This window comes from Lathyrus oleraceus, chromosome 5 (genome assembly GCF_024323335.1).
Source record: "Lathyrus oleraceus cultivar Zhongwan6 chromosome 5, CAAS_Psat_ZW6_1.0, whole genome shotgun sequence".
In the NCBI taxonomy this organism is placed as follows: Eukaryota; Viridiplantae; Streptophyta; class Magnoliopsida; order Fabales; family Fabaceae; genus Lathyrus; species Lathyrus oleraceus.
This window is the reverse complement of record NC_066583.1, coordinates 123,367,152-123,391,552: the sequence shown is the minus strand read 5'-3', so window position 1 is coordinate 123,391,552 and position 24,401 is coordinate 123,367,152. Positions and strand designations below refer to the sequence as shown.

The 24,401-nt window shown below is 33.1% G+C and overlaps 2 protein-coding genes across 4 annotated transcripts; one reads left to right on the top strand and one right to left on the bottom strand.

Annotated features, from left to right (window-relative positions):
• Positions 1-3,456: 3,456 nt before the first annotated feature.
• LOC127088217 (pyridoxine/pyridoxamine 5'-phosphate oxidase 1, chloroplastic) lies at positions 3,457-9,407 on the bottom strand. The gene is made up of 13 exons (XM_051029131.1): positions 8,906-9,407; positions 8,780-8,818; positions 8,331-8,498; positions 8,080-8,185; positions 7,518-7,684; positions 7,132-7,374; positions 6,858-6,946; positions 6,355-6,405; positions 6,168-6,258; positions 4,417-4,521; positions 4,224-4,294; positions 3,899-3,994; positions 3,457-3,719 (listed from the first exon to the last, which is right to left on the bottom strand). The coding sequence occupies exons 1-13, from the start codon at positions 9,230-9,232 to the stop codon at positions 3,653-3,655; spliced, it is 1,620 nt and encodes a 539-aa protein (XP_050885088.1). The 5' UTR covers positions 9,233-9,407; the 3' UTR covers positions 3,457-3,652.
• A 1,014-nt stretch (positions 9,408-10,421) lies between these two features.
• On the top strand, positions 10,422-13,646 carry LOC127088218 (uncharacterized). Of its 3 annotated transcripts, XM_051029134.1 has the most exons (4): positions 10,422-10,597; positions 11,344-11,800; positions 12,743-12,835; positions 13,274-13,646. In XM_051029134.1, exons 1-3 carry the CDS (start codon positions 10,530-10,532, stop codon positions 12,785-12,787), a joined length of 570 nt encoding a protein of 189 aa, XP_050885091.1. In that variant the 5' UTR covers positions 10,422-10,529; the 3' UTR covers positions 12,788-12,835; positions 13,274-13,646. The 3 variants fall into 3 exon arrangements, with proteins under 3 accessions (XP_050885091.1, XP_050885090.1, XP_050885089.1); XM_051029133.1 differs by lacking the exons at positions 12,743-12,835; positions 13,274-13,646 and adding an exon at positions 11,886-12,208; XM_051029132.1 differs by lacking the exons at positions 12,743-12,835; positions 13,274-13,646 and having other exon boundaries at positions 11,344-12,208.
• Positions 13,647-24,401: the final 10,755 nt, after the last annotated feature.

Below are 24,401 nucleotides of genomic sequence, written 5' to 3'. Positions count from 1 at the left end.
TCCAAGGCATATAGAATGTACAATCCCAACTTTAAAAAGATCATTATCAACCGAGATATTGTGTTTGAAGAAAATAGAGCTTGGGATTGGGGAATGAATGATGATCAAGGGACTACAACTTCTAATGTACTCACATGGGAGAATGATGGGGATGACACTGAAGTTCATGAGGAGGATTATTTCCCTAAAGCAGTAGACACCACACTTGAAAGCTCCTTATCTGAAAACTCAACTGCGTGAGGGCTTAGAGCAATAAGAGAAATCAGACAACCTAGATATCTCCAAGATTATGTCTCTGGAGAAGGGCTTTCAGAGGAAGAAGAAGAAGCAACGTTCATTGAGACCCAAGTGTGAAAACAAGCTTCTCAAGTGATTATTTTGATGAAGACAAACTACAAGAATATGCTTATGTCAAAAAGAATGGATCAAGATTCATATCAAGAGCTAGTGCATTAAAGTCAAGTTTTCAAGTGTTAAAGATCAAGACTTGGATGATATTTTGGATTGATCATGACATTATAAGGTACAAGTCTACATTATCTCTGTGTTGAATATAAGTGCTCAAAAAATTCATACTCAATCTTGGCATATTGCATTACAAATTTTTATTGCATCAAAATTGGCTAAACCATTTTTTTAAAGATTTTTTCACTCCCAATAGCAGTGGTAATCGGTTATCACTTTTCCTGTAATCGGTTACCACACTAAAGTGCTACCTCTTGTGGGCATTTTCAAAGGGTGTAACCGGTTACATGTGAGTTACATTCAAAAAATTTAAAGCATCACTTCAGGTGTAACCGGTTACACTATATATGGTAACTGGTTACCACTGAACCAAAGGCATTTTTGCTCTAAATAAACTTTTAAAGGCACGTATGAATCATGACATTTATTCATGCATATGTACTTTTTCAAAGAGGTGTTAAGGCATTATATAAACCATACTTTTCAGATTTTGAAAGTCACCTATTTCATCTACAATTCAAATCTTATTTTTCTCTCATTTTCAAAAACCAAGTGTTCTTAACAAAAAAATTGTTGAAACTTCTGCACTTAACTTTCATTTCAATTTCACATAGTTTCAACCACATACATCATTTAACACTTGTGTTACATATTGAGAATTGTTTTCTTGAAGGAAAAGATCAATCCAAGTGATTGATACATTGTATACAACTTCAAAAACTCTTATAAAAATTTAGAATATTGTTGAAATCCTTGTTGTCCAGAATTGTTGGAAGAAAGAGAGTGATTAAGGGAGGATTGTTCTCTTAAGTCACTTTGTGTATATCATAAGGGGATTGTCCTTATTGATTTGTTTAAGGTCTTGTGTATAGAGGCTAGGATTGCTTGTACAAAATCCAAACAAGATAGTAAAATCTCTTACTGCATAAGGGGACTAGAGTACCCTCGGATTGTGAGAGGAACCAGGATACATCGATGTGTTCTTTATTTTTACGTACTTTACCACATTCATCACTTATCATTCAACCGTAAAAATAATCACATCCAAGTCTAAAACCGGAAATTTTTTAAAGTACCTAGAGCATGATTCAAAAGGGAATTGTATGGGTTGAAGCAAGCTCCAAGAGCATGATTCAACAAGATTGAAAAATACTTTATTGAAGAGGGATTCAAAAAATATGACTTCGAACACACATTGTTCATCAAAACCGAAAACAACAATAATATTTTGATTGTCAGTCTTTATATTGATGACTTAATCTTCACCGAAAACTGTGAAAGAATGTTTCTTTCATTCAAAGAGTCAATGAAAATAAACTTTGATATGATTGATCTTAGGAAGATGAGGTATTTTCTTGGAGTGGAAGTGCTGCAGAAAGAAGAGGGAATTTACATGTGTCAGCGAAAGTTCACAAGAGATATTCTTGACAGATTTGGTATGAAGAACATCAACGGAGTAAGCAATCCCATAGTACGAGGTGTTAAACTCTCAAAGAACGGAGAAAGAAAGGAGAAGGAGCCGAGGTAGATATTACGCTCTACAAATAAATGATAGGCAGCCTAATATACCTTACTGTTACACGACCTGACTTGATGTTTGCAGAATGTCTTGCTAGTCGATATATGTTTTCACCTACTGAAGCACATTTTCAAGTAGTAAAGAGGATACTCTGATACATTAAAGGTACAATGGAGTTTGGAAAATTATATAAACGAGGAGGAGATGAGAAGGTGCTATCATACACAAATAGCAACTATGCAGGTGATCTAGATGATCGCAAAAGTACATCAGGTTTTGTTTTTTTAATGTGTGGAGGAACCATTGCCTGAAGTTCGAAAAAACAACCAACTGATGCTCTGTCAACCACAGAGGCGGAATACCTAGCAGCAGTATCTAGGCATGGCAACGGGGCGGGTCGATGACGGTTTTTACCTCCCCCAAACTCAAACCCAAATCCCCAAACAATCTCCGTTCTCCGTCCCTAACCCAAACGGGGATGGAGAATCAAAACCCAAACCCGTCCCAAATGGGATTCAGGTTGGATTCGGGTATCCCCGCCCCGCCACCATTCATTTAGTGAAATCTATTTTTTTAATAGAAATATTTATTTTTTCCAAAATAAAATTACATTACAAATAATAAAATAAAACAATCTAAAAAATTTTCATACATACATTTCAAATATTTTAAATAATAAATTCAAAATAAAATATCAAAATATTAAACACATATTTAATATTCTAAATTATCAAAAATAAATAATAATATACATAATGAAATAAACAGGACGGGTTCGGGGACGGGTTCGGAGTGGGTACTAGTGTCCCCATTACCTGACACATCCCTATATTTTATAATCGGGGAAAATCCAAACCCAAACCCAAACCCAAACCCAGTCAAAGCGGATTTTCCTCGTCGACTTCGAGACGGGTTCGGGTGGGTACCCGCAGGTATGGGTTATGTTACCATGCCTTGCAGTATCATGTGTAACTCAAGGAATTTGGATGAAAAGAATCCTTAACAATATTGAAAAGAATCATGATTGTATTATGATTATGTGTGATAACGGTTCAACTTCAACTTTCAAAGAATCCGGTATTCCATGATAAAAGCATGCTCATTGAGGCACGATTTCATTACCTGCGGGTAAAACTAGAGAAGAAAGAGTGAAGCTGATACATTATCGAACACAAGATCAAATAGCCGATATTATGACAAACTCACTTAAGCTCGAGACATTCACAAGATCGAGGAAGATGCTAGGAGTGATGGAAATTCCTAATTAAACTGCTATGCTTTCAGCATGCAATTTAGGGAAGGATTTGTTAAGGTTTTACCAAGTCTTTAGTTGAATAATTAAGTTTGTTAAGGTTTTATCAAGATTTTAGTTGAATAGTTCAGTCCTATAGTATAGGAAAACTAAATAGTAGTTGGTTCCCAAAAGTTAGGACTTTTCGGTTGTACTTGGGCTATTTAAGATAAGCCAAACATCAATAAAATTATTACTTTTTTCATTTCCAATTTATTATTTCAAATCTGTTCTAACAGGGTGAAGAAACCAAAGTGTAGAAAAAAATGAAACACAACAACCACATACGTATTTGGAAGAAAAAAAACGCTAATATACAGAAACAAGTTAATCTCTTATTTTTCACATGTTGAGATATTGAACAATAAGTAAAATAATCAGGGAGCCAACCGCTCAATCTTCCACAGCTTTTGCCCATCGATCTCATGGGGAACATATCGCAACCTGTCAATTAGACATGCACATAGATATCAATTGAAACTTTTCAAAGAAAATTTACCTCACATTGAGTGCTGTTATAGGTAAACAAGAAGGAAATGATACTCCTTTGACTAGAATTTCAAATGCTCTAAGGAAAGGCGATTTGAAAACAAACAAGCTATCAAAGACGAGGGAGCAACCACCTGTCATGCAAGCGAGATTGCTGTCCTTGCCAGAATTCAAAAAGATGTGGCGTTAACCTGAATCCTCCCCAGTTTTTAGGTTTAGGGATCAAACTTCTGCAGCAGAAAATATAACAATTATTTCTAGATTTCCTTGATTTAACAAATGGTAGAAAGAGGAAATGTCTTGGCCAAATGAGAAAAAAGCTAATCAATGTCCATGTCCAGGCCAAGGGGAGTTGCGGAAAATTAAAATTTTCAACTATCAACCATCCCACAAGACTAACATATGTATCAGAATTCAGAACTCAATATCGAGGCAAAATGGTTTGATCAAATAACTTACCCATCGGCATATTTTTGTTCCAATTCTTTGTATTGTTCATGAAGAACATGCCTACCCGGCACTACAGAACTCTAATAATCAAGAAATTGAAAATATTAGTCTACATTAATTTTGACTTCTATATATAATAATTAGATTAATTATTTGTCAAAAAAAAAGAGCCTAGATTAAGTAGAATGAAACAGAAGTAGACCTGCTTGCTGACTATTGCTCCAATCTGACTTCCTCTAGGACGGCTATGGAAATACTGCTCTGATTCCTCCTCAGAAATTTTCTGAACATACCCCTCCACACGTACCTAGTAAAAAGCAATAAAAAGCGAATCAACAATAAATAATTAGAATTTTTTCTTAAATATCATGATTATTATTATTATCAATGAGTTATGAAGCAAGGCTCAAAAGAACAGAGACATGAAGTATGTAAGGTAAAGCCGGATCCATCATGTTAAATTGATATACAAACCACAGTTCAAGCAATCCTTTTTTAGAAGTAATACTACTGCATTTTGACTAATTTTTCCCAAGTATATATATTCATAGAAGTTATGCTGATATACAATTTTTTTAATAAAAAAGACTTTTTTTGTTTCTTTACCAATACCACGAGTCGGCAAATGCAAAATAACAACAGAAATTAAATTATAAATTTGAATTGAACAGCAGAAATGAACTTCAGTTCATCTAGGTTCAGTTCTATTGCTAGTTGTCCTAAGATATAGATCATGTCTAGCTATCACTTTAAAAAATTGGAAGTTTTCTGTACTGTGGTATAAGTAAACAAATGTAACTTTTAGCCGGTGAAACAATAGATAATAAGGATCAAGATCAACCAGGTTAGTCATTTTGTTCAATAAAAGAGCATAACAAGAATAAGAAGACACTAACCACATCATACATTTTCACGGAAACCTCACCAGAAATTAAAAATATTGCACAATATTTTCTTGACGAATTTTTTCAACTGTCTGAGCAAGACTTGTTATGCAGAAAAACAATATTTATGTATCCAGGATTCCAGGTTTCAAAAAACTAAAAGCAAATCAACACATTACCAAATCAAGACCTTAAGGACCCCAACCGAATCTTAAGAAAATGGTCAAGCCCCAAAGGGGGTCCAATCTCAAGATTTTCTTAAAAGTAGAGGTGAGGTGACAAGGTTCCCCATGGATTTAGGTAAAGGTCAATGAATCAAATACCAACACTTCTTTTTTATTAAAAAATTTAGGAGCTACAATACCAAAATATGCTTTTTCTATGGAATAAAGCTGGACCAAACTTGTGCCTAAAAAAAAGCTGGCCCAGAATACAAGAAAAAGAATGCAACAGAAAAATGAAAATAACAGACTCTATATTTCCCTCTGGAATGAATGAAATTGATATAATATACACCTAGGTACTTCGAGGAACAATAATCCTCCCATCCTACCTCTCAAAATTGACAGCCACCCTACCTCAACCATATTCTTCTATTAACAAGCCTCGTTTCTAACTATTCATGGACCGTTACAACAACTTTTATAAATTCCTTCTCACTCCTCTAACTCATTTTCTGTTTCTTACGCAAACGCGCACACACACACTTGCCTGATAGAGAGTATTATTATTCCATCACTATGTCATTTCTTTGTCTTGATACTCTCATGGATGCAGCAAGCTTCATAAATAAAGTTGATTATAGATATTCTGAATTCCCAAGTTATATCATCTGAAAGCATTTCAATCATCCACTATCTTAAACATTCTCTTCAGAAGCTATAATGATCAAATATTTTTCTTATCCCCATTTTTCATCCTAGGAAAGTACACATAATGGACTGCTGTGGCCATTAGCATTCCTGGAGAAGACATGCTACTCCTTTGCATGAAAAATTAATGCCAATAGTTCTATTAACAAACAAATCAATCTGAAGATGTGGCAAGCTAGACTGAAAACAATAGTCACCTGCCGGATTAAACCATCCCAATAAAAAAGAATTGATGCGTGTGGATTTTCAGACAATGCACGTCCCTTTTGACTTTCGTAATTCGTGAACCTGTACAAAGCAACTGCAGTAGGTGAACACAAGTAACAATTTTCTGTATAGCATTGCCAAGTAATTCTGACATAAAAATAGTAGACTATTACTGACCACACAAATCCATCCTTGTCGAAGCCTTTTAGCAATACGATCCGTGATGAGCTGTAGCAATAGAAGTAGATTAATTTGAAAGTGTTCCAATACTGATCATATTATGGTGGGACAGAATTTCATTTTGATTAAATTCCAGAGTTCAAACACGGAACTGGGAAAATATGACTATTGGTTATTCTGATATAAACTAGAATTATAGTTCTTATGCAATAATACACCAATATACAGGGTTTTCCCCTAATTAGGAGTTTCCACCTTCAAAGCTCAAACACTACACAAACGTTAAGAAGAGACACCCCCATAATAACCACTGAGATAATTGCGAAATAAAAAATGAATAAAATGCCCCACAATAAATAAAAAATAACTAATCCGGCCTTCTAGACTGCGCCTACCTCTTATTTGTCCTAAAATACACATTTAGTGATCTATCACTGTACAAGAGCCTACTGATCTTAAGACAGTATTTTTACAAAAAAAAATATAGAGATGGATCTTACGGTTTTCCATCCTTCCCTGCAGTTGACAAGGCCATAGCATTTGGTTCCTTCAAACTCGCAGCCAGTGCATCATCAAACCATTTACGAAACTGCAGGTAACAAATACAACAGAATACAGATATAGATTGACAAGTAGTCATAGAAGATCCCAGTGCTAAAAATACTCGAAATGAGAAACTAAACTCGATCATGCTCAAGTCATTAACTACCAACGGGGGAAAAGGAAGCACAGCAGCAACCTTGTGATAAACAATTTATTTTACACGAACATTACCTGATTAAAGGGGTTTGCCTCCACCTGGTCTTCAAGAAATTCTGGAGAGATATAGTTCTCTCGTAGAGCAGAAATATCAATTTGAGGAGGCTTTCCGATTCGGACACACGTGGATGTTCCAGGATATGGTGGAAGTATAAGCTTATACTTTTCAGCAATAGCAGGTGGGACAAATCTACCTCCTAAAAAGTGGTGAGGGCCGCCAAACTTCTTTGCACATAATTTTGGTGCTGTCAAAGAGATCTACAAAAACTTGGTATATCAGTGGTTCTGCCTATCGTTAGAAACAGAATTTATAATTGAACGAAATATCTTAGGATGTTATATCTAAATTCCAATGTTTAAATAAACAAATAATGAAAAAGACATATGCCCTAGAAACATACCAACATATCAGGTTTAATTCCTATGTCATTAACGGCTCCCTCTTCAACATGCCACCCAGAAGGAATATCTACAGAGACTATAACTGGTCTTTTTTGGCCTGATTGATTATGGCTACTTAAAGAAACAAGTCTTTGGATCAAATCATCAAAGGGAGGCCTTGGAGAACCTGGATAATTAAAGTTAACAAATTCAAATAATATCAGATAAAATGAATTTGTCTGTCCAGAAATTTACACAGTAGTTCAGAATTAAGAGTCGCAGCAATCTGATTTAAATAACTTTGTGCAATGAATCCAAATTTTACAAACGGATTTGGAAAGACTGCTGCACACTATTGATCGCAATTGTAGCTAGAATTCATATATATTCTAATAGTAATCCCACAAGCCAGTTCCATAGTGAAAAGACGTATAAAAAATTTCTGAGGAGAAAATTAGCATAGAACAGAAGTAATAATGGTATCATCGGATGATGTTCAATCCCCAATTTTATAAACATTAGTGAGAATGAAGTCGACATACAAGAATTGTAAACAATCACTATTTAAAAATATAAAAGTACCGTGAAATGAGAATCCAAACATGGCATCTAGTAGAATATGAAAGTCCTTGGAGATATCAGAGGGCAGATCTTCTACCGACAAGAAAGGGATCGACAGCGCTTCAAGCTACGTACAACATCAATATTTCATATAAGATTTCTAGTAACCCATATTAAACCCAAAGAAATAAATGTCATGCATGGTGATATAAGACCTGAAAAAAAAACGAAAGAGCGATCCTAAATCTTGTCAACTCAAGTTTCCATAGTACCTGAGTAACTAACCCAGCATAAAGAGGCTTGGGGGTACGCTTTGGGTAGCAGACAAAGGGCTTATAACCAAAGTGATGTAGGTGACGGGCAGCCACCAGACCATCACCGCCATTGTTACCAGGACCACATACAACAAGAACACGACTATACTCACCTGGTTTATAAACCTGTGAAAGAAAAAACAAGTCAAGAAACTTCGACGATCGAATAGAGAGTGCCTATTGGGAATGACTTAATTGAACATCTATTGACTGACATAAACACTTATAAGAAGTCCATAGGTTGTTTTCAGCTTATTTCCATAAGCTCTTTTAGGATAGCTTATGAAAACAACTTATAGGTTATATAAAAACAGTTTGACTTTATTGTATCTTTTATTATAGCAATAACTTATACATAAAGAATTATGCTATAAGCACTTAATTAAGTTGTTTATCCATAAAAATACCTCATATATGGAGGTAGCGACGCTCAAACCAGCCAATTCCTGCAAATTAGATATACAGAGTGAATCAAAATCGAAATTATTAAACATAAAAACTAAGAAGCAAAGAATGCGATGAAGATTAATAACCATGAGCTGATCGACACTGAAGCCAAGAGGACCCATGAGAGTTTCATCAATCTCAGCGGCTTCTTGTTGTTTGAGATAAGTTACGGAATCAGAATCGAAATTCGCCATGGCTTTACACGAAGAAGTGAATGTTGTAGAAAATGATCGAATTGTAGGCCTTAGAATTCCCTGAAATAAGTGAAAGAGAGGTTTATGGTTGTGAAGAGTAGAAGAGAAGGTGGGGGTAATAAGGGAATTATAGTTATGATGAGTGAGTGATGTTGAATTTGAATGGGTAAAGTGGTAAAAGCATGTCAATGTCATGCTTCTTCTTCTTCCCTTGAACATCGGTTAAGTGCTTCCATTTCTGCATCTCATTACATTGGGTGTATTCAGTGTTATTTCCAGAATCGCGTTTTCTAGAAGGTTTTGTTCTTTTGCTTTGTTGGCTCTACCTTATCCGTGCTTTTCAATGATTTTAAGTGATTGATTAACAGCGATTATGCTCAAAACTTTGTACTCCGGGATGGTTAGTTATAGACAAATATGTACATTTAATTTTGTATCACTTCTATGAACACGATTTTAACACGTAGGCACGGTACTAATCCAGTAGGCGAATTTATTTTTAATATTTATTGGAACAGACAAATTTATTTAACTAAAATAATTTATATTTTTCAAAAGAGATAATAAATTGGTAAATATAATTTTATCTGGATATAAAAATATTTGAATTAATATTATAATTATTCGAGATTAATTATTATATATTGTCACTGTAAAAAGTTTTACACAATCGATTCATCACCATCACCCGTTTGTATTATTTTATAGATTTTTAAAATAAAAGTCAGACCTGTTTCAACATCCAACGATTATAATTAACTGACGGTGTAAAATCATTTTACACTGTCAGTGTATTTCAATTAAATCCTAATTATTTTTATATAAATTAATAAATAATTTGTGCGAACGTTATGTCTATTTATTTCAGAAGTTGTTATGTTATTTGTATTTCATATTTTAATGTTTAATTTCGGAATAACAACGACACTATTATATTATTCTAAGTATGAATTTTCGATATTAAATAAAGAATTTAATTGATATATACTGACAATGTAAAGATTTTTTACATTATCAGTTAATCACAACCACTGATTTATTTGAAAAGTTTGACTTTTATTTTAAATATTTAAAAAATATTACAAACGGATGATTGTGATATATTAACCGTGTAAAACTGTTTACACTCACAGTGCATAACAATTAATCTCTTAAATAAATCAAATAAAACAAAAAAAAGTTATATATTCAACTTTTTCAGTTTTAATAGCTACAAAGTAAATTCAAAAAATGTTAGTAGATTTGGAATTACTGTCCAGTCAAGGTAACGCGTCAACTACTTTTTAATGTCACAACCAGTTAATACAATATGAGAATATATTAAAAAATACTATTTAATATTTACTTTGGAATATATAACTAATCTTTTTAACATTTAATAAAAAAATAGGGTTTCATTATTGTGTTTAACTTGAATATTCCCAATATCAATAGAGTTTCATGTATTTCATCTCGCTACATACCAAATTTAGGGTTTCAATTATAAATCTCTTTGTAGAAAAAATCATATAGTAACATGTCTTCAGATGATCCGCCTGCGTGTTGCCATGTCTATAATTCAGATGATAATTGTGGAAGCATGAGGTATGAAACGATGTTGTATCAGTGATGTTCTTCTACTATAATTATTTGAAACGCATCTGAAATTGATATTGTTATGAATTACCAAACATGTTCTCATATGGTTCAATTTTCCACTCCTTCAATTTTGTGAAAACACATACATAATCTGAGTTTTCCATATTCCAAAAATGAAATATCATTTCATATATTAGGGTTCAATTTGGGACGACGATGGGTGAAGAATGAGGTGCGAAGCAGATATTATTTTATCGCTGTTCTTCTATTGTAATGTTTTTTTGTGCAACTGATATTGAATTTGTCTCATCTAACCAATTCATGTTCATTTAGGGTTCATTTTCTACTAAATTTGATTATCGAAAAGATGAATATGTTTTTACAACATTTCAACAATTCTATATCTCAATTTGTAGTTAAACTTTCGAGTTTAGAGTTTCAGTTTTTTTACTCAATAAATCAGTTGATTACATCTTAAATAGAGTAATACTTATGAGAATTTGTATATGTTTTAGACGTTGACAATAGATGTTGATGATAGAATGTAATTATGGATGCTAGTAATTGATGTAAACTTTTCTAGAAGTTGTAGAGATTATTCATGTTGATTATATATGTTGATTGTAGATATTATAATTTCTGATTATATATGCTGATTATAAATGTTGGTCTGTAAAAATCATATATATTAGAATTTGTAATTTGGTATTAAGATTACATTGTTGATGTCATATATAATTTTTGAATTTCAGCAACGAAACTGCAATGAAGATTATTCGGGGTATGGTGTCTGGAATTGGTGAATATTCAGTTAAGAGAAAGAAATGTGCGAAGAAATGGCGTACTGATAATATCCCTGCTATGAAAATTGCGAATATCGCTCAAGTTACCAATGTTGCTAATGCTGGAAATCAACCCATAAATAATGGAAAAGTTGTTATTCATGATATTAAGGAAGAAGTTGTTGATACTGCAGATGTTAATAGACTAATGAAGGAGAACGTTATGTATGTTGAAAAGTGCGTTGCAAAAAAAACACGTGGCAAGAAGAAATCTGTTGGCAAATATGTGGATAAGAAAGATAAACAAAAATCTGTAGCGAACGCATGGGTCTCAAATCAAGTTATCGAAGAATTGGTCATTAGGGTTAAACAATATTCTTGGAAGAGCAACATAGGAAATGCAAAAACCAACGCAACTAATGTTATGGTAAGCACATATTTGAATTTGATCTATTGTGTTATATTTCCAAGGGTTTATAACTTTGAGTGTTGTCCAATTGATATCTATGTAGTATTTTCCAAGAATAATAGCAAAAACATGTCCTAGAACAAATCAAACTGAGATCAAAGTCGTTGATGTATAAGAAACCAAAATATTCAAATGTCGGGTTCAAACTGCAAAAAGGAAGAATGAACCAAACGCCTATGAAAAGTACATGTCTTTAGGATGGTATGAATTTTCAAAGAGTAAAAACCTATGTGATGGTGATACCTTGATCTGGAGTATGTTGAGTTTTTCTCCTTACGTGTATATAAAATTACAGAGGAGTTGATGGGCAGCTCTAATATCGGATTTGGAGTCTATGATGATCATGACATGGAGTTCTAACATGTTATGGATGGTCTATTTTTAAGTATGTATATATATATATATATATATATATATATATATATATATATATATATATATATATATATATATATATATATATATATATATATATATATATATATATATATATATATATATATATATATATATATATATAAACTTTGATGTAATTTTGAAATGTCTTAAACAAATTATAATTAGTATCTTAATAATATTGATATTTATGTATTGTGATATTAAACTTGGTAATTTTAATGTAGAAGTTGCATTATGTGTTTCATTTCTGGTTACTTTCAGTTTACATGTTACATTTATAATGTTGGTGATTTGAAGTTTTAACAAACAAAAAATTAAAATGAGTTAGTTTTACAAACAGATAGTACATATGATATCACCTATAAATATATCAATACATATTGCATATGATGTCTGTTATAGAACCGTTTTAAGGGGTATTGTATTGTTCAAACTCATTAATTGGGCCTGCAGGCTGAAATCCATGTCTAAGCTCATTTACACTTTGCTATATAATGTAAGGATTATGGTATTCATGTCATCACTTTTCTATCGTTGGGACTATAGAAAGGAAGCTATGTTTGACAACACCTCTGAAATGTATGCTTCTGGCAGGTATGTATGACTTTCATTTCATCACTCTTCTATCATTGGAACTAAGATTGATTTTTCTGAAAATTCCTTTATTACAAATATCTTATTTCAATGAATCATAGTTGAAATTTTATTTTATTTGTAATTATAGTAAATCGAGTTATTAATGTTATTACAAATACAATAAGTAAGACATGAGGGCACATGTATTCAAGTAAAAAAAAGATTTTGAATAAGATCAAGATACAAAAATTGAAGCTCTAATAAAGGAGAGTTGGATTAATGAGTCCAAAAAAACATGTAATGTTAGCAACGATTGCAAGTGGGATTATACCTTGACGGAAGCAAATAAGTCAAGGAAATATATATTGGATGATGTCTTGGAATGATAAATTACTTGACTGTTATTCTTATCCTATTTAAAGATGTTTTGTAAATGTGTTTTGTTCATTTTTGCAGCATATCCCAGTGAACATATCAAAGCAATGTTTTGGTAAAAAGCAAGATGTTATAAAGATGATCGACATTGAAGATTGGAAAGGTTATAATTGTGTTCTTCATAGAGCTTTGCCGGATTCATATGAGAAGAATATTGGCCATGGATGGTATGAATTTTCCAAAGAGAAGAAGCTTGAAGTCGATGACGTGTTATATTTTAGCATGATCCCTATGGAAGATTATATGTCTGCTCATGTAATAAGGGGTTGATATATGTTGTTCCATTTGAAATATTTGAATGCAAGTAACTGTTCTGAGAGAATTTTAACGCCGAAGTTGTTATAAGTACAAACTGTTATTATATGAATCAATATAAGCACCTTATTATTGTTGATATAGTAGTAGTATGCAATGTGATATGGTTTAGTTGCTGATGTTTGACTATTTATAATGTGTGCATGAATCACTACAGACTGTATGCATGACTTATCAATGATACTACTAGAAAACAATCTTGACCATTACATCCAATTGATAAAAAACAGAACTGATATGATATATAATTGCATTGTATATTTATTGTGAAAACTAAAAGAATCATTCATTCCTTTTAAAATAAATAACAATTAGGCACAGATTAACCTATCATTTTTCAGCTGGTCTAATTGCAAACACGGTAACAAAATTCGAAATCCAAGCAAAGTCCAAAATGCTAATCAAAACATTAGTAAAGACTATGACTTGTTTAATCCACACATTAACTGCAACAAAGATTGAATTAAGTGAGACATTATAGTACATATAATATTGGGTTAATTCACACCTATGATTATTAAGAATAACAATTTTCTATAAAAAGAAGTGATTAATGTCATAATTTATTTGCTCCAATTGCAAGATTGATTAGAGTGACAACATACTATCTCTACAACATAATGTGTGTAGAGTATAAGACGAATCTAATCTATCCAAGCCATACTTTTTGGACTCTTTGCGATACTCTCAAGTAAAGTGACTTTAATATGTTTTCCAATGTTTTTTTATGTCACTTCGTCTGCACACTAATACCAAAGGAACATACAATAGAAACACCATTATTATATATAAATAAGTAAGCCTTAAAACATATAGTATAATTTGTTTGTTAAATATATATTGTCCATCCATTTAAAATCAGATTATCAATGTCTTCTTCCTTTAGCAGGTTTGACAGTTCAAAAATAATATACAAATAATGTCATTATCTTGTTTCTGTTTATCATATGATGTACTACTACATGATTGAATGAATTGATGATATTTAGCAGCGAATCATCGATGGACATGAGCAACCCAAATCAGCAGGACGTGAATGTGGGAGATCTAGCATTTGATTTGTATTGGGAAAAAGCATTACGAAGGCCTTAAGGGGTGGAAAAATGTCTCGGTGATCTCTTAAACCACATGTCTTGCACGACATTTTCATCTTACATTGACTATGATTTTTGTTAGATAGTTTGTCTGTTATTATAAACACCGATAATCTTGCTTGATTATGTAGCACTTTCCAGCTGACATTGTTAGGAGGGGACTAAGATTGAACCAGACCGAACTCACCCTTGTGGACATTGAAATTGTGAGATTTTGGGAATGTGACATCTTGAAAGCCAAAAGATCAAACATGGAAAACAAACCAAATTTTGAGAGATACCTTGGCTCTGGTTGGTATGAGTATGTTGAATCAAAAAAATTTAAGGTTGGTGATATGATGCGGTTTCACTACAGGCCGCATCCACAAATGTTGTATGTTACGGTTGTAAGACACTCTTGAAGGATTAACTTGTGATGTAATGAATAATGGCTGGTAAAAGTTTATTTATGTTTTTGGATAGTTCTGAAAATTTAAGTCATTAGTTTTTGGGAAATAAGTGTACTATGGTTTTTTTAGTATGACTTTAAGTTTGATTTGGATTTACAATGTTCTGTTTTTCATTTATATTTAGTATCCTTTCGTATGAATGAAAAATAACCATATTGAAAAAAAAGAGTAGATTTCCTTGCAAATTGCATGTCTGAAATACTTGATTAGTAGTAACTGTCAAATGAATAAAAATGTTAATCGATGTTGCTACAATTGACAAATGAAATACAAAATCGATAAATAAATAATTGCTAATATGTGAATGTGGAATTTCAGAGCAAAAAGTCTATCATTCTATTTTATAGTTATGATGAGTGAGTGATGTTGAATTTGAATGGGAAAAGTGGTAAAAGCATGTCAATGTCATACTTCTTCTTCTTCCCTTTAACATCGGTTAAGTACTTCCATTTCTACATCTCATTACATTGGGTGTATTCACTGTTATTTCCAGAATCGCGTTTTCTAGAAGGCTTTGTTCTTTTGATTTGTTGGCTCTACCTTATCCATGTTTTTCAATGATTTTTAAGTGATTGATTAACAGCGATTATGCTCACAACTTTGTACTTCGGGGAGGTTAATTATAGACAAATATGTATATTTAATTTTGTATCACCTCTATGAAGAAGATTTTGACATGTGCGTGTATCTCGTATGGTACGCAAATTTATTTTTAAAATATAATAAAAATTTATTGAAAATGAGACAAAATTATTTAACTAAATAGATTGTTATTGAAGAAAAAAAAGCATTAAAGTCAGCAAATAAATATTAATGAAATGGAACAAAGAGCTTAAAAGTTTTCTTCTTACATGATTTTGATGGAATAAAAATCGTAAAATTTGAGGTTTTGATTTTACATGGTCTCATTTCAAATATCGAAGTTTTTGTTCCATCTCATTATAATTCAAATCTACAAAAATCAGCAAATAAATATTAACGAAATGCAAAAAAAAATAATTCAAATAATGAATACATTAAAGATTGCATTTTAAAAGGCAACATTTTTCATAAATTGTGTATGGAAAGGTGTAAAAGAACAACTTTTTCAATAAGGTTGTATGGAAGAAGAAGAAGAATCGGGAAGTAGGGAAAGAGAGAAGGCAGAGGAAAAAACTTAGAAGAGAGAGGTAGTGAAAAGAGATAAACAAAAGTGATAAATGAAAATGTTGAGAATACGAAGTAGGATTGTACACGGGTTGACTTGGATTGGGTTTTACCTAACTCGTTACTCAACCCGTTCAAACTACAATGGATTGGGTTTGTCGTCCAACCCGCAATTTCATTGTCAAAACTGACCTGAACTGTTCATTTTACAATTATACTCATTTCTAACACTCAAATTTGACGAAACATATCATATAATATTTAATAAAATTTATCAACACGACATAACACTTGATAATAGTATAAAATTTAACAAGACACATTATTTTCATAAAATACACAAGTTGAAAATGATACAAAAGAAAATAAGAAACAACATTTAGTCTTAGAATTATGTAAACTAATTGGTCTAGTAGTATTGTTGGAGAAGAATAAAACTTTTTTTGGGATGAATTATGGTTATTAGTGATATATTAATTTTATCTTTTTATTTAAATTAATAATAAAAATAAAATATTACTAATGACACATCAATGGATTGGATCAACGAGTTTGCGAGTTATGAAACTCAAATTTGATATCAAAATCAAAACTATACGGATTGCTACGGGTTGGATTGGGTATACCTGGAAATGAACGGGTTCGGCTAATTTATAGATTGGTTCGGATTGGGTCAAGAGATTTGTTTGTTGACTCGTATCCATGAACACCCCTAATATGAAGTGATATATTAATTTAGGAATATATTATTTTAATAATAAAAAGGATGGTATAACCGTATAAGTGTATAAAGACAACAAAACCAACATTTTGCAAACATGGCATTTACTAGCATATTGGTCTTTTCTAGAGAATTCACTTTTCTGAATTTTTTACTCAACTAATCCACTTTTTAAAAATAAAAAAAAACTCCCAAAATAATTCATTTTTCAGATTAATTCCCAAACTACCCCACTTTTAAGAGGTGGCGCCAGATGAATTGGCGTATGCTCTATAAATTAAAGAGGTTACGCCAATTGGATTGACTTATGCACATAGTGTTGCCAATCCAATTGGCGCTCATGTGTAAAAAAAAAGAGGAGACGTCAATTGGTTTGGTGCCTCTGTGTATTGTGTAATCTTTTTTGTATAAATAGATGTGTTGTGTGATTCATTTTTCCACATCTCTTTTCATTATATTGCAAACATGGTTCGTCCTTGTCACCGCTATGGAAAAGTGATTTATTCGAGAAACAAGTCTTCGATGAAGATGCTCTTCTGGAACATCTATCGTTTCAAGCAACTACAGAGCGAGTTAGTTCGTTGATTAGACGAAAACATATTTGGAGGAGAAAAAATTAGAAGTATTGAGAGACTCAATACCTTACGTGGATGGGTGCGAGTAAAAAATTATAAGGATGCTAGGGAAGTGATGTTTGGACCAAATGATATCAGTTTGATTGTTGTAATCCGTTAAAAATATTATTTTTAAATATTGTGGTTGTCGCGCAAAAAGTCAATTGTTGTATAAATGGTCAATTTTGTAGCCTTTGTACATGTATGGACTTTTGATGTGATTGTATGAAATGATATTTGATATTTAAAATGCATTGACTGTTTGAAATGAATTGTATAGATATGCAAGATATTGAAATGAATGAACATGATAACATGAATCAATGGACACGGATTTTGAATGAATCAAGACCTAAGGACTAAAATGGACAATGATTAGGACTTATCCAATGATTCATGGACCAAACACCAATAAAAATGGCATGGAATAGACTAAGCGATGAACTTGATGAATACCTAATCATGGATCAATGGATATGGCCATAACTTGGATGAACAATGTCAAGCATGAAACAAAAACTCTAGCAAGGCCCAATATGTACAATGAACTAGGTCATAACCAAAGATTCATGGACCAAACAACAATGGCAATGTAAATAGCACGAATGACATTGGCCAGATGAAATAGGTTAGGCATGGACTAGGCATGAGGATATGATAAGAGGATATGATCAGATGCAATGTTATGGATGAATTAAATCAAATGGAAGTTGCGATGCCATGGAAATGGGCTTGAACCAATGAACATAGACAAGCAAAAGATAAACATGTAAGGCCATGAAGTGAATGCTAAACAGACCAAAGAAACCTCCATAATAGACCATGAACAAGTGGGCCTTGAATGGATCTTGACCAGGCAAATGAAGCATACACAATGGATGATGCAACAACCATATGGCTACCAAACACCACAACAATCATTTCCACATTTCCTCGATGCATCATTCACACGAATGTCTCCCTTCAATCATCCTGGTCGCCCTCCAATAACTCAAACACAACTCAACTACTCTGTCATGGGTCGTGAACTCAACTATGGCGGTAGCGCTTCATTGCAGGTGGTGGTGATGTTCCTGGCCCCTCAAATCCTCAAACACCTTTGGTGAATCATCAACGTAGGTTAGGGTCACGCGTTCGGGTAGCTAGATGATGTGGTACCGGAGGTCGGTTAGGTCATCCCGGTCAACGACATTAGTCTTTATGGTATTCGTATGTAAATATATATTAATATTAATATCAATTGGTCTGGTTTTGACTTTTATCTAAAATGTACATTGTTTTTCAAAAAAAAAATACACAACACACATAGGTGCCAAACCAATTAGTGCCTCCTTTAAAACCTAACACACAGACGTCAATTAGATTGGAAGCACCATGTACATAAGTCAATCCAATTGGCTCCACCTCTTTAATTTAGAAATCAGACGTCAATTCATCTGGCGTCACCTCTTAAAAGTGGGGTAGTTTGGGAATTAATATGAAAAATGGGTTATTTTGAGTTTTTTTTTTTAAAAAGTGAGTTAGTTGAGTAAAAATTTCCATTTTTTTATATATAGATGTATAATTTATTATTATTTATAAAGTTAATTTTTATTTTTTATTTTTTTAAAATATATACAATTTAAATATGCTTATACTAATTAATAATAATTTTGTTGTTACCCCGTGGTAATATTGAATATTATATTGTGTAATATTGTTTATTTTTTTGTTGCACATGGTAATGAATCCTTTTTTGAACATTTGAATCTAAGTAAAATGGACACTAGAAAAAAGAGTATTTGGGTAGGGGAAAAATGTGACTGAAACACTATTTATTTCGTAATCCATATTGATTATCGTTTCCAAGTTAAGTATCATGACTTTTGCATCACACAATATAATTTCCCAAAGACTGGCACACAGAAACCTAGGGTCAGTCCTGTGGGGGTGCGAGGAGTGCTATCGCACCGGACCTTTGACTTTTTAGGATCTCGAATTTGATAGATGAGATCAATATAAATATACCACCAACGAATATATATCATTAATTACATTTTAAAATATTATTATAGTGTAGCCAAACGGTAGCTATATTATTTTAGTAGTAATACAACCTGGGTTCTGGGTTCAATTCCTTGTTCTTACATTTTATGTATATTTTTACTTTTATAAAAAAACGCCACCATATTATTTTTAAATTTAAATTAATGTTGCAATTAATTTAATAAATATTTTTTTTATTAATATATTGAAATATATCATATCCAGCCGCCTATAATTTAAATAAATTATATTTAAATTTATTAAAAATTTAATATCTCAATTAACCTAATAAATTTTTTTCTTTTATTAATATATTTTATAGATCTATGAAAATTTTTTAGATGTAAGTTTGGAAATATTTATATTTTTGTATCATTGTGAATCACTACATTAATAAATTTGAAATAGTAGTTGTGAGACTTTGAAATTTTATAATTTTACATTGTTGATTGTTTATTAAGTAAAATACTTCGTTATTAATATTGTGGAAATTGTTCAAATATTTTTTTCCTTTTATTAAATGATATGAACTTTTTTTATAAATCGAAGATGGTAAGAGAAGAAAAACGCGAATAACTAAACTTCGATAAATCAAATTTCTAGATAGTATCTTTTATTATCTTTGTCTCTATATATTTAATTTTATTTACAATTAAATAAAATATGTTTTTTTAATTTGTTGTGTTTTCATCTATTAAATATCTAATTTTAAAATAGAACAGGGCCTCCAAATTGATTGGGACGGCCCTGCAGGAACCTATAAATACTTCAGAGAAGGCATCAAAGCAACCAACCTATTTTGTTTGTAGATGCAACTCAACATGGAATGGAGGAAGTTGTTCTTCAAAGTAACCCAATTCATAATAAAATACAAAAGGACATGGACTTTTTGAACTCCTCATTGGCTAACATGACACAACATGTGGTAGAAGAGCATGGCACCAGGGCTAACATTCCTCAACTTGAGGAGTTAAGAGAGGGAATACTTCAAAGTATGGAATATGATGTTGATGCTTTCAACAAATCAAGTTAAAGGCAAGGAGAAAAAACAAAGGAGAAATTCAACATCTAAAGGTAACTATAGCACCAGGTATATGTCTAGTAATGTCACACTTTCACTTTGGAATGTGAAAGACATTGCCAACACTCCTTCAAAACTTGCTTTAAAAATGTTGATTCTTAATCATAAATATCAATTTGTTTTTATTCTTGAGCTTTGGAATGTGGCAGAGTATGCTTGGAAATCCTTGTTGTTGGATGCCCAATGTATGTGCGTATTATAAAGCTTCAAATTCTAAAACACAATCTCAAAGCATGGAATAAAAGTACTTTTGGCAATGTTTAAGATAAAAGTACTTTTCAAGAAGTATGTTGATTTTTCATGAAAAAATTGCAATTCTTCTAAATCCATTATGTATGCAGTCTCAATTGCTGAATTGTAATTCCTTGTGTCGAAGCAGGTTGCTCGACAGAGTAAGGAAGTGTCAAACCACCTATGCATATTTAGTAGTTTTAGCTATTTTGTACTTTTATAGTTTTGGGTCTTGGCTTGAGGTCCAAGATAACATAAATCTATAAATACAAGGAGTAACTCTTATTTTGTAACAGAGGTGAATAGAGTATTCATAACACTTGTAATTCATATTATTTTGCAGTTGCAAAGTGAATAAGAAGTTTTCCACAGTTTGTGGACAAAGAGAAACTCTGCAGAATTTAATTCTTTTCCTCCTCCATCATTCTATACACTCTTTCTTTCTCCATTATTCTTCTCTTTTCATTGCTATTGTGTGGGTAATAACAATCTTGTTCATCAAGATTGATTAAAATCCTCCATAGATTTTGGGGGATTTCCAACATCTGGTATCAAGAGCTCCGATTTAATCGATTCGTGGGAATAAAATCACCATGGCAATGAATCATCCAAACGGGCATTTTCCAGCAAATCTTCTGATTCTCAAGAACAACAATTATGAGAATTGGTGCAAGCAGATAAAGGTTGTGTTTTGTTATCAAGATCTTTGGGATCTCGTGAAGGAAGGAGTAGCAACGCTTGCAGAAGCCGCAACGAATCAAGAAAAGACTGCACATAAAGAACTGAAGAAGAAAGATTATAATCTCTCTTTATAATCCATCAATGTGTTGATGAAGATAACTTTGAAAAGGTTAGTGATGCAGAGTCAGCGAAAGAAGCATGGGAAATTCTGGAGAAATCGTTTGGAGGCGCGAAGAAGGTGAAAGAGGTGAGGTTACAAACTCACAAAAGAACGTATGAATTGCTTCAGATGGAAGACAATGAAAGCATAACTGATTTCTTTACCAAGGTTACGAAATTGGTGAATCAAATCAAGGTATGTAGAGAAGTGTTGACATCAAGATCTGTTGTTGGAAAGATCTTGAGGTTGTTGGCTCCAATGTTCGACCACGTGGTAGTAGCCATAGAAGAGTCGAAAGATTTGTCAAAATTGACAAAGGAAGAGCTTCAAGGGATGCTTGAATCTCATGAACAAAGAATGGCTGAAAGAGCTGCAGGAAAGTCGAAGAGTGATATGGATTTGCGGCTCAATCAGCAAAATAAAGAAAAGGCAAAGGAAGCTGGAATGGCAACAAAGGCAGATGAGACTACAACAATTCGACTGGTCGAAATCAGCAAGAAAGAAACTGGTCAAATCAGAGAAAACCCTGGAACCAAGGCAACCAAAGAGGTGGTGTTGTATGTAGAGGAAGAGGTGGTGGTCAAAAGCCAGACAAGAGTCACATTCAGTGTTACAAATGTCAAAGGTATGTTCATTATTCTAGTGATTGTCCAGAAAAGTAGAAGAATCAAGAAACTTTTGCAAAACTGGCAAAACACGAAGAAGAAGAGACGTTGTTGATGGTTACAACAAGAGAAGAAGAGAGATTCAAGGACCAATGGTACTTGGACTCAGGATGCTCATCACACATGTCTGGAAGAAAAGATTGGTTTGTCAACATAAAGCCCTCAATGAAGAACATGGTGATATTTGCAAATGACAATACTCTAGCAGCTGAAGGTGTTGGTGATGTTCTGATTATGAGGAAAGATGGCAAGAGGTCAGTAATTTCAAATGTGGTGTACATACCAGGAATGAAGAGTAATTTGCTCAGCATAAGGTAGTTAGTCGAAAAGAACTACAAGGTGTCGATCAAAGACAAGATGATGAGAGTTCTCGACTCAAATGGAAGGTTGATCTTGAAGGCTCCAATGTCTCAGAATAGAACCTTCAAGATTGAACTAAATGTGATAGAGCATAAGTGCCTTGCAACAACAGCCGGCAGAGATGAATGGATATGGCATTACACACTTGGCCATCTCAATTTCAAAGACATTGGAGATTTAAAGAGAAGAAATATGGTTTCAGGATTACCAGAAATCGACATTCCAAATGAAGTGTGTGAAAAATGTGTGCAAGCGAAGCAGCATAAGAACAACTTTAGTAAGGATGCAGGAAGCAGGTCGAAGGAAATTCTTGAAGTCATATACTCCGATGTATGTGGTCCTCTCTAGGTGGATTCGATTGGAGGTAACAAATACTTTGTTACATTCATAGATGATTTCAGTCAAAAATTGTGGTCTTACCTGATCCGGAAGAAAAGTGAAGTGATCGAGGTATTTTCCAAGTTTAAATCTATGATCGAAAGACAGAGCGGTCGAAAGATCAAGATTTTAAGGACTGATGGTGGTGGGGAATATGTGTCGAAAGACTTCGACGCATTATGTGTGAAAGAAGGGATTGTGCATGAGGTGGTGCCACCCTACACTCCACAGCAGAATGGAATCGCAAAGAGGAAGAATAAAAGCATTATGAATATGGTTAGAATTATGTTGAAAGGCAAGCATTTACCCAAAGAATTATGGGGAGAAGCTGTGTCGACTGCGACATATATCCTGAACAGATGTCCGATGAAGAAGCTAGAAGGAATCACGTCAGAAGAATGTTGGTCTGATGTCAAGCCTAGCTTGATTCATCTGAGGGTGTTTGGATCTATAACACATAGACATGTTCCAGATCAATTGAGAAGTAAACTGGATGACAAGTCCAGTCAGATGTGAAGGAGAATGGCAATCCAAAACGCAGCGGAATTTAAAATTTCTCCTTTAATGATCCTTACGAATGGGCATGATCAGTGATAGAATCGTTACCTCTTGTGGCGATCATGAACGTTGAACGATGACAACGCTTCTACTCAGTCCACACGAACGGATTCCTTCAATCTCAGTGCTAGCTGCTAGGAATGAAGGCTTTGAGTGAGAGAGAGAGAGAGAGAGAAACGAAATTGCAAGTGTGACAATGCTTCTACACGAGGGTTCTATTTATAGAACCACTTGTGTGGGCTGCAAGCTAAAAGGCCCACTCAAGTGTATATGGCCCATATCTAATAATATGCCAAAATCACTTAAGCTCGTGGTACCTTACCATATTTCGTATTCTACTTAAGTACACCGTACCTTACGATGTTCTATAATTCACTTAAGGGCATCGTACATTACGGTATTCCTTAATTACTCTATCTCTCATCAATCCGTCCTTTGTGTGTGACCCTATAGGTTTTCGCGGCATTGGCAATTATATTAAATCACGTATTTAACATAATAAACAGTGAGCGGTATCTAGCAACACATCACTGCTACCCAAGACACGAAAATGTCATGTGATCTGACAAATCCTTCTGTGATAATAATTATGTGTATAATTACCCTTTTGTCCTTATGTCTATATTGAACACAAGGCATAGACCGTGTCATCCTTGTCCAGTTCAATATTG

What these genes read in the sequence shown, in the direction of transcription:
- LOC127088217 (XM_051029131.1), bottom strand. Translation starts at nt 9,232, where the DNA reads ATGTTCAAGGGAAGAAGAAGAAGCATGACATTGACATGCTTTTACCAC. An exon ending in TCAGTGTCGATCAGCTCATG is followed by an intron (nt 8,819 to 8,905) that starts GTTATTAATCTT and finishes TCTAATTTGCAG; the next exon opens with GAATTGGCTGGTTTGAGCGT. An exon ending in GAACAAAAATATGCCGATGG is followed by an intron (nt 3,995 to 4,223) that starts GTAAGTTATTTG and finishes TTTCTGCTGCAG; the next exon opens with AAGTTTGATCCCTAAACCTA.
- LOC127088218 (XM_051029132.1), top strand. Translation starts at nt 10,530, where the DNA reads ATGTCTTCAGATGATCCGCCTGCGTGTTGCCATGTCTATAATTCAGAT. An exon ending in GATAATTGTGGAAGCATGAG is followed by an intron (nt 10,598 to 11,343) that starts GTATGAAACGAT and finishes TTTGAATTTCAG; the next exon opens with CAACGAAACTGCAATGAAGA.